Below are 14,193 nucleotides of genomic sequence, written 5' to 3'. Positions count from 1 at the left end.
CCCGAGTTGAAAGAGATTATTTCGGACATCACTAGGGGAAAGGGCCATGCCCTCCCGCAAGATAGGCCTTTTAAGGCTAAAAACAAGGCTAATTTTCGTTCCTTTCGCAACTTCAGGAGCGGTCCTGCTTCAGCCTCTGCTACCGCAAAGCAAGAGGGTAACACTTCACAGCCCAAGGCAACCTGGAAGCCTTTGCAGGGCTGGAACAAGGGTAAACAGGCCAAGAAGCCTGCAGCTGCTACTAAGACAGCATGAAGGGGTAGCCCCCGATCCGGGACCGGATCTGGTAGGGAGCAGACTCTCTCTCTTTGCTCAGGCCTGGGCAAGAGATGTTCCCGATCCCTGGGCATTAGAGATAGTTGCTCAGGGATATCTTCTAGAATTCAAGGACTCTCCTCCAAGGGGAAGGTTCCACATTTCTCGTCTGTCTACAGACCAGACAAAGAAAGAGGCGTTCTTACGCTGTGTAGAAGATCTACTCAAGATGGGAGTGATATATCCAGTTCCAATTACAGAACAAGGACTGGGTTTTTACTCAAACCTTTTTGTGGTTCCCAAAAAAGAAGGAACTTTCAGACCAATCCTGGATCTAAAAATTCTAAACAAATTCCTCAGAGTTCCATCTTTCAAGATGGAAACCATTCGGACAATCTTACAGATGATCCAGGAAGGTCAATATATGACTACCGTGGATCTAAAGGATGCATACCTTTATATTCCTATCCACAAAGATCACCATCAGTTCCTAAGGTTCGCCTTTCTGGACAAGCATTAGCATTTCGTGGCCCTTCCCTTCGGGTTGGCCACTGCTCCCAGAATTTTCACAAAGGTGCTAGGGTCCCTTCTAGCGGTACTGAGACCGCGGGGCATTGCAGTAGCACCCTATCTGGACGACATCTTAATACAGGCATCGTCTTTTCCCAGAGCCAAGGCTCATACGGATATTGTTCTGGCCTTTCTAAGGTCTCACGGGTGGAAGGTGAACACCGAAAAAAGTTCTCTGTCCCCGCTCACAAGGGTTCCCTTCCTGGGAACATTAATAGACTCGGTAGAAATGAAAATATTTCTGACGGAGGTCAGAAGGTTAAAGCTTCTAGGTACTTGCCGAGTTCTTCATTCCATTCCTCGGCCATCTGTAGCTCAGTGCATGGAGGTAATCGGATTAATGGTAGCAGCAATGGACGTAGTCCCTTTTGCTTGAATTCATCTCAGGCCACTGCAATTGTGCATGCTCAAACAGTGGAATGGAGATTATGCAGATTTGTCTCCTTAAATCCAACTGGACCAGAAAACCAGAAATTCTCTTCTCTGGTGGTTGTCTCAGGATCACCTGTCACAGAAAATGTACTTCCGCAGACCGGAGTGGATCATTGTAACGACCGACGCCAGTCTGTTAGGCTGGGGCGCGGTCTGGAGCTCCCTGAAAGCTCAGGGCCTATGGTCTCGGGAAGAGTCTCTTCTCCCGATAAACATTTTGGAACTGAGAGCGATATTCAACACGCTCCAGGCATGGCCTCAGCTAGCGGCGGCCAAGTGCATCAGATTTCAGTCGGACAACATCACAACTGTAGCATACATAAATCATCAGGGAGGAACAAAGAGTTCCTTAGCGATGAAGGAAGTAACCAAGATAATCAGGTGGGCGGAGGATCACTCTTGCCATCTATCTGCAATTCACATCCCAGGAGTAGACAACTGGGAAGCGGATTTCCTAAGTCGTCAGACTTTTCACCCGGGGGAGTGGGAACTCCACCCGGAGGTATTTGCTCAGCTGACTCAGCTATGGGGCATTCCAGAGTTGGATCTGATGGCGTCCCGTCAGAACACCAAACTTCCTCTTTACGGTTCCAGGTCCAGGGACCCCAAGGCGGCATTGATAGATGCTCTAGTAGCGCCTTGGTCCTTCAATCTGGCCTATGTCTTTCCACCGTTTCCCCTTCTCCCTCGGCTGGTAGCCAGAATCAAACAGGAGAAGGCCTCGGTAATTCTGATAGCGCCTGCGTGGCCACGCAGGACTTGGTATACAGACCTAGTGGACATGTCATCTGTCCCACCATGGACACTGCCAATGAGGCAGGATCTTCTAGTACAGGGTCCATTCAAGCATCCAAATCTAGTTTCTCTGCAGCTGACTGCTTGGAGATTGAACGCTTAATTCTATCCAAGCGTGGGTTCTCTGAATCAGTCATAGATACTCTGATCCAAGCTAGAAAACCTGTCACCAGGAAAATTTACCATAAGATATGGCGGAAATATCTTTGTTGGTGTGAATCCAAGGGTTACTCGTGGAGTAAGATTAGGATTCCAAGGATATTGTCTTTTCTCGAAGAAGGATTGGAGAAAGGTTTATCAGCTAGTTCCTTAAAGGGGCAGATATCCGCTCTGTCTATCCTTTTACACAAGCGTCTGGCAGAAGTACCAGATGTTCAAGCGTTTGCACAGGCGTTAGTCAGAATCAAGTCTGTCTATAAACCTGTGGCTCCTCCATGGAGTCTAAATTTAGTTCTTTCAGTTCTTCAAGGGGTTCCCTTTGAACCTTTACATTCCATAGATATTAAGTTATTGTCTTGGAAAGTTTTGTTTTTGGTAGCTATATCTTCTGCTCGAAGAGTTTCAGAATTGTCTGCTTTGCAGTGTAATTCACCCTATCTGGTGTTCCATGCAGATAAGGTAGTTTTGCGTACCAAACCTGGTTTTCTTCCTAAAGTTGTTTCTAATAAGAACATTAACCAGGAAATCATTGTTCCTTCTCTGTGTCCGAATCCAGCTTCTACGAAGGAACGGCTTTTACACAATCTTAAAGTGGTTCGTGCTTTGAAATTCTATTTACAAGCAACTAAGGATTTCAGACAAACATCATCTTTGTTTGTTGTCTATTCTGGTAAGAGGAGAGGTTAAAAAGAGACGGCTACCTCTCTTTCCTTCTGGTTGAAAAGCATCATCCGATTGGCTTATGAGACTGCTGGGCAGCAGCCTCCTGAACGAATTACAGCTCATTCCACCAGAGCTGTGGCTTCCACTTGGGCCTTCAAGAATGAGGCTTCTGTTGAACAGATTTGTAAGGCAGCAACTTGGTCTTCACTGCATACTTTTGCCAAATTTTACAAATTCGATACTTTTGCTTCTTCGGAGGCTATTTTTGGGAGAAAGGTTTTGCAAGCAGTGGTGCCTTCCGTTTAGGTTACCCGTCTTGTTCCCTCCCTTCATCCGTGTCCTAAAGCTTTGGTATTGGTATCCCACAAGTAAGGATGAATCCGTGGACTGGATACACCTTGCAAGAGAAAACAGAATTTATGCTTACCTGATAAATTACTTTCTCTTGCGGTGTATCCAGTCCACGGCCCGCCCTGGCAATTAAGTCAGGTTAAAATTTCTTGTTTAAACTACAGTCACCACTGAACCCTATGGTTTCTCCTTTTTCTCCTAACCGTCGGTCGAATGACTGGGGGGCGGAGCCAGAGGGGGAGCTATATGGACAGCTTTGCTGTGTGCTCTCTTTGCCACTTCCTGTAGGGAATGAGAATATCCCACAAGTAAGGATGAATCCGTGGACTGGATACACCGCAAGAGAAAGTAATTTATCAGGTAAGCATAAATTCTGTTTTTTCATCAGGATAAGGTCACTTTTAAGAACTAGGTTTAATTTCCTACCTAAAGTGGTGTCTTCGGACAACTTAATTAAATAAATTGTTGTTCCTTCTTTTTGTCCTAGCTTTGAAGTACTATTTGCAGGCTAATAAAGATTTCACACAACAACAAACAAGCTTCTCAGCACTAGCTCACCTTCAAATCAAAGATATACCCGGAGTGCCAAAAGTTAATATCGGTTACGGCACATAGCATGTTCATTTGTATAAATGGAATGGAGAAATCCACTTATGATCAATATCCTAGTGGTAGTCCGCAGTCCATTGCATCAGATCTCCGTGAGGTATCCAGCACTGTTGTGCTTTCCGATTCTGCAGACTTTTTTTCCTTGTGTGCCTTTCCCAAACAAGCACTTCCGGGTAAAGGTTTTCTTTCTCGGTGGGTGGTCAAAGAGCCCAAAAGTAAAGTCCAGCAAACAAACATCCAAGAGAAGTACTAGAACGGCTCAAAACAACACTACTTTATTCATGTTTAAAAGTATTCCCAAGGTCGGCCACAAAGCATACAAAAATTGTTAAAAGCAAAAACAAAAGCAATAGAGTGCGACACACATCCCATCAAAGGACACGTTTCGGGATTGTCCCGTACTCACAACTAGCTATATATGTATACATATGTATTTATGTGTATATATGTCTGTAAATACATATGTGTGTGTGTGTGTGTGTGTGTTTTTGTTCCTATAAAGAAATGGGAGCTGCCATGTTGAAACCTAAATGTCCCTGCTGAGGTAAAAACAGAATTTATGCTTACCTGATAAATTACTTTCTCCAACGGTGTGTCCGGTCCACGGCGTCATCCTTACTTGTGGGATATTCTCTTCCCCAACAGGAAATGGCAAAGAGTCCCAGCAAAGCTGGTCACATGATCCCTCCTAGGCTCCGCCCACCCCAGTCATTCGACCGACGGACAGGAGGAAATATATATAGGAGAAACCATATGATACCGTGGTGACTGTAGTTAGAGAAAATAATTCATCAGACCTGATTAAAAAACCAGGGCGGGCCGTGGACCGGACACACCGTTGGAGAAAGTAATTTATCAGGTAAGCATAAATTCTGTTTTCTCCAACATTGGTGTGTCCGGTCCACGGCGTCATCCTTACTTGTGGGAACCAATACCAAAGCTTTAGGACACGGATGAAGGGAGAGAGCAAATCAGGTCACCTAAATGGAAGGCACCACGGCTTGCAAAACCTTTTTCCCAAAAATAGCCTCCGAAGAAGCAAAAGTATCAAATTTGTAAAATTTGGCAAAAGTGTGCAGTGAAGACCAAGTCGCTGCCTTACATATCTGGTCAACAGAAGCCTCGTTCTTGAAGGCCCATGTGGAAGCCACAGCCCTAGTGGAGTGAGCTGTGATTCTTTCAGGAGGCTGCCGTCCGGCAGTCTCATAAGCCAATCGGATAATGCTTTTAAGCCAAAAGGAAAGAGAGGTAGAAGTCGCTTTTTGACCTCTCCTTTTACCAGAATAAACAACAAACAAGGAAGATGTTTGTCTGAAATCTTTAGTAGCCTCTAAATAGAATTTTAGAGCACGGACTACGTCCAAATTGTGTAACAAACGTTCCTTCTTTGAAACTGGATTCGGACACAAAGAAGGTACAACTATCTCCTGGTTAATATTTTTGTTGGAAACAACTTTCGGAAGAAAACCAGGCTTAGTACGCAAAACCACCTTATCTGCATGGAACACCAGATAGGGCGGAGAACACTGCAGAGCAGATAACTCTGAAACTCTTCTAGCAGAAGAAATTGCAACCAAAAACAAAACTTTCCAAGATAATAACTTAATATCTACGGAATGTAAGGGTTCAAACGGAACCCCTTGAAGAACTGAAAGAACTAGATTTAGACTCCAGGGAGGAGTCAAAGGTCTGTAAACAGGCTTGATCCTAACCAGAGCCTGAACAAATGCTTGAACATCTGGCACAGCTGCCAGTCTTTTGTGAAGTAAAACAGATAAAGCAGAGATCTGTCCCTTCAGAGAACTTGCAGATAATCCTTTTTCCAAACCTTCTTGTAGAAAGGATAGAATCTTAGGAATTTTTATCTTGTTCCATGGGAATCCTTTAGATTCACACCAACAGATATATTTTTTCCATATTTTATGGTAAATTTTTCTAGTTACAGGCTTTCTAGCCTGAATCAGAGTATCTATTACAGAATCTGAAAACCCACGCTTTGATAAAATCAAGCGTTCAATCTCCAAGCCGTCAGTTGGAGGGAAACCAGATTCGGATGTTCGAATGGACCCTGAACAAGAAGGTCCTGTCTCAAAGGTAGCTTCCATGGTGGAGCCGATGACATATTCACCAGGTCTGCATACCAAGTCCTGCGTGGCCACGCAGGAGCTATCAAGATCACCGAGGCCCTCTTCTGATTGATCCTGGCTACCAGCCTGGGGATGAGAGGAAACGGTGGGAATACATAAGCTAGGTTGAAGGTCCAAGGTGCTACTAGTGCATCTACTAGGGTCGCCTTGGGATCCCTGGATCTGGACCCGTAGCAAGGAACCTTGAAGTTCTGACGAGACGCCATCAGATCCATGTCTGGAATGCCCCATAATTGAGTTATTTGGGCAAAGATTTCCGGATGGAGTTCCCACTCCCCCGGATGGAATGTCTGACGACTCAGAAAATCCGCTTCCCAATTTTCCACTCCTGGGATGTGGATCGCAGACAAGTGGCAGGAGTGATCCTCCGCCCATTGAATTATCTTGGTCACTTCTTTCATCGCCAGGGAACTCCTTGTTCCCCCCTGATGATTGATATATGCAACGGTCGTCATGTTGTCTGACTGAAACCTTATGAATTTGGCCTTTGCTAGTTGAGGCCAAGCTCTGAGAGCATTGAATATCGCTCTCAGTTCCAGAATGTTTATCGGGAGAAGAGACTCTTCCCGAGACCATAGACCCTGAGCTTTCAGGGATTCCCAGACTGCGCCCCAGCCCACTAGGCTGGCGTCCGTCGTGACAATGACCCACTCTGGTCTGCGGAAGCTCATTCCCTGTGACAGATTGTCCAGGGTCAGCCACCAACGGAGTGAATCTCTGGTCTTTTGATCTACTTGAATCGTCGGAGACAAGTCTGTATAATCCCCATTCCACTGTCTGAGCATGCACAGTTGTAATGGTCTTAGATGAATTTGTGCAAAAGGAACTATGTCCATTGTTGCAACCATCAATCCTATTACTTCCATGCACTGCGCTATGGAAGGACGAGGAACAGAATGAAGTACTTGACAAGAGCTTAGAAGTTTTGATTTTCTGACCTCTGTCAGAAAAATCCTCATTTCTAAGGAATCTATTATTGTTCCCAAGAAGGGAACTCTTGTTGACGGAGACAGAGAACTTTTTTCTTTGTTCACCTTCCATCCGTGAGATCTGAGAAAGGCTAGGACGATGTCTGTATGAGCCTTTGCTTTTGACAGGGACGACGCTTGAATCAGGATGTCGTCCAAGTAAGGTACTACTGCAATGCCCCTTGGTCTTAGAACCGCTAGAAGGGACCCTAGTACCTTTGTGAAAATCCTTGGAGCAGTGGCTAATCCGAATGGAAGTGCCACAAACTGGTAATGCTTGTCCAGAAAAGCGAACCTTAGGAACTGATGATGTTCCTTGTGGATAGGAATATGTAGGTACGCATCCTTTAAATCCACGGTAGTCATAAATTGATTTTCCTGGATAGTAGGTAGGATCGTTTGAATAGTTTCCATTTTGAACGATGGTACCCTGAGAAATTTGTTTAGGATCTTTAGATCCAAAATTGGTCTGAATGTTCCCTCTTTTTTGGGAACTATGAACAGATTGGAATAAAATCCCATTCCTTGTTCTCTTATTGGAACTGGATGTATCACTCCCATCTTTAACAGGTCTTCTACACAATGTAAGAATGCCTGTCTCTTTATTTGGTTTGAAGATAATTGAGACCTGTGGAACCTTCCCCTTGGGGGTAGTTCCTTGAATTCCAGGAGATAACCTTGAGAAACTATTTCTAGCGCCCAAGGATCCTGAACATCTCTTGCCCAAGCCTGAGCAAAGAGAGAAAGTCTGCCCCCCACTAGATCCGGTCCCGGATCGGGGGCTATCCCTTCATGCTGTTTTGGTAGCAGTGGTAGGCTTCTTGGCCTGCTTACCCTTGTTCCAGCCTTGCATTGGTTTCCAGGCTGGTTTGGGTTGTGAAGTATTACCCTCTTGCTTAGAGGATACAGAATTAGAGACTGGTCCGTTTCTGCGAAAGGGACGAAAATTAGGCTTATTTTTAGCCTTAAAAGACCTATCCTGTGGGAGGGCGTGGCCCTTTCCCCCAGTGATGTCTGAAATAATCTCTTTCAAATCAGGTCCAAATAATGTTTTACCTTTGAAAGGAATGTTAAGCAATTTTGTCTTGGAAGACACATCCGCTGACCAAGACTTTAGCCAAAACGCTCTGCGCGCCACGACAGCAAACCCTGAATTTTTCGCCGCTAATCTAGCTAATTGCAAAGCGGCATCTAAAACAAAAGAGTTAGCCAATTTAAGTGCTTGAACTCTGTCCATAACCTCCTCATACGAAGATTCTTTACTGAGCGATTTTTCTAGTTCCTCGAACCAGAAACACGCTGCCGTAGTGACAGGAGCAATGCATGAAATTGGTTGTAGAAGGTAACCTTGCTGTACAAAAATCTTTTTAAGCAAACCCTCTAATTTCTTATCCATAGGATCTTTGAAAGCACAACTATCTTCGATAGGAATAGTAGTGCGTTTGTTTAGAGTAGAAACCGCCCCCTCGACCTTGGGGACTGTCTGCCATAAGTCCTTTCTGGGGTCGACTATAGGAAATAATTTCTTAAATATAGGGGGGGGAACAAAAGGTATGCCGGGCCTTTCCCACTCTTTATTTACTATGTCCGCCACCCGCTTGGGTATAGGAAAAGCGTCGGGGGGCACCGGAACCTCTAGGAACTTGTCCATCTTACATAATTTCTCTGGAATGACCAAATTGTCACAATCATCCAGAGTAGATAACACCTCCTTAAGCAGTGCGCGGAGATGTTCTAATTTAAATTTAAATGTCACAACATCAGGTTCAGCTTGATGAGAATTTTTTCCTGAATCTGAAATTTCTCCATCAGACAAAACCTCCCTCATGGCCCCTTGAGATTGGTGTGAGGGTATGTCAGAACAGTTATTATCAGCGTCCTCTTGCTCTTCAGTGTTTAAAACAGAGCAATCGCGCTTTCTCTGATAAGTAGGCATTTTGGATAAAAGATTTGCTATGGAGTTATCCATTACAGCCGTTAATTGTTGCATGGTAATAAGTATTGGCGCACTAGATGTACTAGGGGCCTCCTGTGTGGGCATAACTGGTGTAGACACAGTAGGGGATGATGTAGTATCATGTTTACTCCCCTCATTTGAGGAATCATCTTGGGCAATATCATTATCTGTGGCATTACTGTCCTTACTTTGTTTGGACACTATGGCACAATTATCACATAAATTTAAATGGGGAGACACATTGGCTTTCATACATATAGAACATAGCTTATCTGATGGTACAGACATGTTAAACAGGCTTAAACTTGTCAACAAAGCACAAAAAACGTTTTAAAATAAAACTGTTACTGTCACTTTAAATTTCAAACTGAAAACACTTTATTACTGAATATGTGAAAAAGTATGAAGGAATTGTTCAAAATTCACCAACATTTCACCACAGTGTCTTAAAGCATTAAAAGTATCGCACACCAAATTTCCCCAAGATTATAATACCAATAATTAGTTAGAATCTGCATAATATGCCTAGTAAAGCAATAGTTTTAGCCCAGAAAAATGTCTACCAGTTTTTAAGCCCTTTTTGAAGCCCTTTATTCTTTTATGTTTAACTAAGAAAATGGCTTACCGGTCCCCATGAGGGGAAATGACAGCCTTCCAGCATTACATGGTCTTGTTAGAAATATGGCTAGTCATACCTTAAGCAAAAAAGTCTGCTTACTGTTTCCCCAACTGAAGTTACTTCATCTCAACAGTCCTGTATGGAAACAGCAATCGATTTTAGTTACTGTCTGCTAAAATCATCTTCCTCTTACAAACAGAAATCTTCATCCTTTTCTGTTTCAGAGTAAATAGTACATACCAGCACTATTTTAAAATAACAAACACTTGATAGAAGAATAAAACTACATTTAAACACCAAAAAACTCTTGGCAAAGAGAATGACTGGGGTGGGCGGAGCCTAGGAGGGATCATGTGACCAGCTTTGCTGGGACTCTTTGCCATTTCCTGTTGGGGAAGAGAATATCCCACAAGTAAGGATGACGCCGTGGACCGGACACACCAATGTTGGAGAAAGTTAATACATATTTAAGATATATTATTGTCCCTAACTTGCCTAAGCAGAGGTTATGAGATAAGAAAGAATATGCTTTTAAATATATAACTAAAATATGGTGTCCATTACTTTATTGAAACTGGGGGGAGGGGATTGGAAAATCCACTCAGGGGACAAAATAATTAATGTGAGTATATTGTAAACGTATTTACTACACATAACTAAACTAAATATTTCTATTACATTTTCAAAGTGTATATTACCCCTGTTATATGTTTTATTCAAATAAAGCCTTGGCATACAGGAAGTGAGAATGTGAAATAGTTCTGATGCACCTTTTATAAACCTGTTATATTACCAAATAGTATTAGGTCATTTGGAATTTACCTTTGATTTGCCCAAAAAAGAAATTTGCACCAGGGCCCTCTGTTGAGTTGCTCCGCTACTGTGTCTATTACTTACTAATTTTTAAATTAAAACACAATCATTTTTTATAACAGCTGAAAAAAAAGTTATCGAGAAGGTGCTGCCTCCTACCCGGACATCTGGCTCGATAAAGATTCAGTTCACCCCTCGTATCTTCCCCACGGCTCTCAGGGAATCTCGAATGGCAGAAGAAGAAGAGGTAAATAGTTAAAATAATAAGTAGAATAAAATACCTAACAAAGCACAATTTGGAGATTTAAATAGTTTGGGAATTTTTAATGCTAATATTGCTAGTAGTTAAATCACAAAGTAAAGTATGCACCATAATTTCATGAGTATGCATTTTATGGTAACAAAAGACAAAAGGATATACAAGGCGCTGCTAAAAATACATATATAATAAAATTTCCCAATGGTCTAATTAATTATATTAAAAATTATTTACAAGTTGTGCCCCTGTTATAGAACAGAGAAAACATTTGATGCAATACAGAAATAAAAAAGTTCTTACTGATCCTCCAAAGTCAATTATATGGCTGATCAAGATCAATGTTCCTTTAAGGTATTATATATGGGCTGCTCCTTAAATAAGTCCCATCACGAACTTAGCACAGGAATCTAGAAAAACAGAGAATAAAGAGCGCCCAAACGCATCTAAGTGCAGACAGATAGTACAAGTTTATTATACCAAGTAAAAATAACACACATAAGAATCGCACTCACAATGTTTAAAAATAATACAAGCAGTGTATTATATCACCCGCTTTGTTTCCGGTCTCTTCCACTCCAATGTCTCTGTGTGTGACGTCACTTAGATGCGTTTGGGCGCTCTTTATTCTCTGTTTTTCTTGATGCATTTTAGGGTACATGACACATCAGTCCAATACCACACTTTTGGGAGGCCTGATTTCCCCTTATTTTTCCATAATCCATACCGCCCAATCACCCTCCATCCTATGGGATTGTTACAGGTTGGTAGGTATGGCCAATTTCCCTCTCGGTGTCCTGTTTTCAAGTGTCTACCTGAGCCATGCCCACAACACTCCCAGACACACCTACAGCCGACATGGACATGACCTCTTTTAATCCACAATTCCAACCTCCTGATGTGACACCGCTCATGACCTCTCCCCTCCCGACTGGCCCAACCCACAATTAGCCTACTGCCCATAAGCTGTTTAACTTTCAACATCCTGGAAATACTGAGAGAAATGTTGGGAGGTATGATCATTTGCGGTTTGCCTCCCTGCTTTTAGCTTCAATTAAACTGAACAACATTCAGTGTATCATTTACATAATACAGACTTATGTAGATACTTTATAGGTGCAAGCAGTTACGCACTACTTTACAAAATATCTGCATACAAAACAAATGTTGCAATCACATTTAAACTAACATGTTGTTTACAAAATTTAAAATTGAGTTTGCATTCCAGTGACATTCCTTTTGAAAAGCATCTTGAGTGTTCTTTTCTCATCTACTCGTGCCTGTTAGTGATTGTAAACATTAGCAATGTAGTGCACTGTATATAAAATTATTCTTTAAAACAGGGGCACTATAATTCATTACATTTTTTGCGGACGATTCATTTGTAAAATATTTACCATTTAGTAATAGTAAACATTGTGCCGTTCCTCTGCCCGCATCTCCTACTTTATTTAGCTGAGCGAGGACAAATCCGGCTTCATCCAAATGTTGCGTGCCCTACAATCTGGATGCCAAAGGGGGCACGCAATGATTGGATGAAGCCGAATTCGTCCAATCAGAGAAATACATTTGGTATTGCACTGATCAAGCAATGATGGTGTATGATTTTGCAGTGATAAGCTTCTAAAGTACGGATCATTCACTAGAATCTCTGGCTGGAATTGGGTAAATCTACACGAAAACGGTGGAAAATTAATAATGCATATTGCAAAGTATTTTACTATACAGAAATAAATATTTTGGCCTTGATTACTAGTGGAGCGCACTAACATCTGCATGTCAGATAGCGCAGGTGTGCCAATTCCCTCAAATAATTGAATTCTTTGGGGTCATGTAGTAAAATTCATGTCAGATAATGCTTGAGTGCAAAGCCAAAGTACAAAATACTATTTCAGTGAAACTTAAAGGGATATCAAACCCAAAAATGTTATTTTGTGATTCAGACAGAGCATACCATGCATACATTAAGTGTTGCAGTAAGAATATGATATTGTACAAACAATATACCAATATAAATACATATATGAATAATGTCCAGATTAGAACCAATGATCCTAATTAGTAAACCAAAAAATGGCAGCTCTTCTCAGGTGTCAGGCAGTCCACATCAGATTGATCCTAGAAAGAAATGGAGAAGGCGCCACATAGCATAAATCTGTGGAAATAAAGGGCATAGGAAGCAGGATATATTGCACTCACGTGTGGTGAAACACTAGGCAGGCAGGATCAAAACCGGCAAACTCACCTCTCGTATAAGAGCCAAAGGACACTGTCTGTCTGTTTATTCGATCACCGCACACCCGTCGGCATACAATTGTATCCAAACAACCCAAATATCAGTCCAGATTTAAAGTGCTCAAAAGAAGACAGCGAGTAGTAATATAAAAGCGTGTTTATTTAAAATACATACATAAAAACAATCCAGCAACGCGTTTCTCAGTCCTCAGGCTGGATTGTTTTTATGCATGTGTATTACATAAACACGCTTTTAATATTACTACTTGCTGCCTTCTTTTGAGCACTTTAAATCTGGACTGATATCTGGGTTGTTTGGATACAATCGTATGCTGACTGGTGTGCAGTGATCGAATAAACAGACCGTGTCCTTTTGGCTCTTATACGAGAGGCGAGTTTGCCGGGCAACTCAGAGGTCCAGGCCTGCCTAGTGTGCACTATGTTAAGTGTTTCACCACACGCAATATATCCTGCTTCTTATGCACTTTATTTCCACAGAATTATGCTATGTGGCGCCTTCTCCATTTCTTTCTAGGATATTCTGTGTTTAACATACCTAGGTTAGTATCTGGAGCACTACATGGCTGGAAATAGTTCTGCCATTTAGTGCTCTTGCAAATGGATAACATTCTTGCAAAAATGTTGCCATATAGTGCTCGAGAAATGATCCAGTTCCTAAGCATTCGTCCCTGCTTTTCAACAAAAGATACCAAGAGAGCAAAGACAATTCATAATAGAAGTAAATTACAAAGTTGTTTAAAATTGCATGCTCTATCTGAATCATGAAAGAAAAATGTTGGGTTTTATAGCCCTTTAAAAGGACATGAAACCCACTCTACATAGTAACATTAACATGTCTCAAGTTAAAATGTTTGTTTCTACATTTGTTTTAAGGGCAACAAGTAGCCACAATACTTGTTAGAATATCTCACCGGAGCAGTGAGGTTTTAAATGTCAGGTCCTAAGTATTGGCCTTTGAGTAAACAGTAATAAAGAAGATAAGGAGGCTTTGTGTAAATAATTAGACTGATAACATAATGAGGTATGTTTTCCCTGAAAGTTCAACCCTTTTTATTGGGTAGTGGTTTCATTTAGTAGAAACAACTATTTCATATACCAAATTATATCTAAAGGTGCTATTGTTCATACATTTTAAACCCTACAGCTTGTATATCGAGTCATTTGCTGATGCTACTGCATAAACATAGAACTTTTCTTACATATTAATATAATTTTATTAATAGTGGTTACACAAGCAGGCTGAGGCCCGAAGAGCAATTAATGCTGATCTACTTCAATTCCCCGACTTGACAGAAGAAGAAAAAAATCCAGAGTGGCTGAAGGATAAAGGAAAGTACGTATGG

At 41.8% G+C, this 14,193-nt stretch overlaps 1 protein-coding gene across 1 annotated transcript in view; it reads left to right on the top strand.

The window, feature by feature from the left end:
- DNAAF4 (dynein axonemal assembly factor 4) overlaps positions 1–14,193 on the top strand; it is a 173,917-nt gene that overhangs the window by 99,225 nt on the left and 60,499 nt on the right. Inside the window, exons 5-6 of the mRNA XM_053719338.1 lie at positions 10,461–10,585; positions 14,074–14,183. Of these exons, the coding sequence (XP_053575313.1) occupies positions 10,461–10,585; positions 14,074–14,183 (235 nt within the window). The remainder of the gene's footprint in view (positions 1–10,460; positions 10,586–14,073; positions 14,184–14,193) is intronic.

This window comes from Bombina bombina, chromosome 6 (genome assembly GCF_027579735.1).
Source record: "Bombina bombina isolate aBomBom1 chromosome 6, aBomBom1.pri, whole genome shotgun sequence".
NCBI classification, from domain to species: Eukaryota; Metazoa; Chordata; class Amphibia; order Anura; family Bombinatoridae; genus Bombina; species Bombina bombina.
The sequence above is the reverse complement of the archived record's forward strand: the minus strand, read 5'-3'. Positions and strand labels throughout refer to the sequence as shown.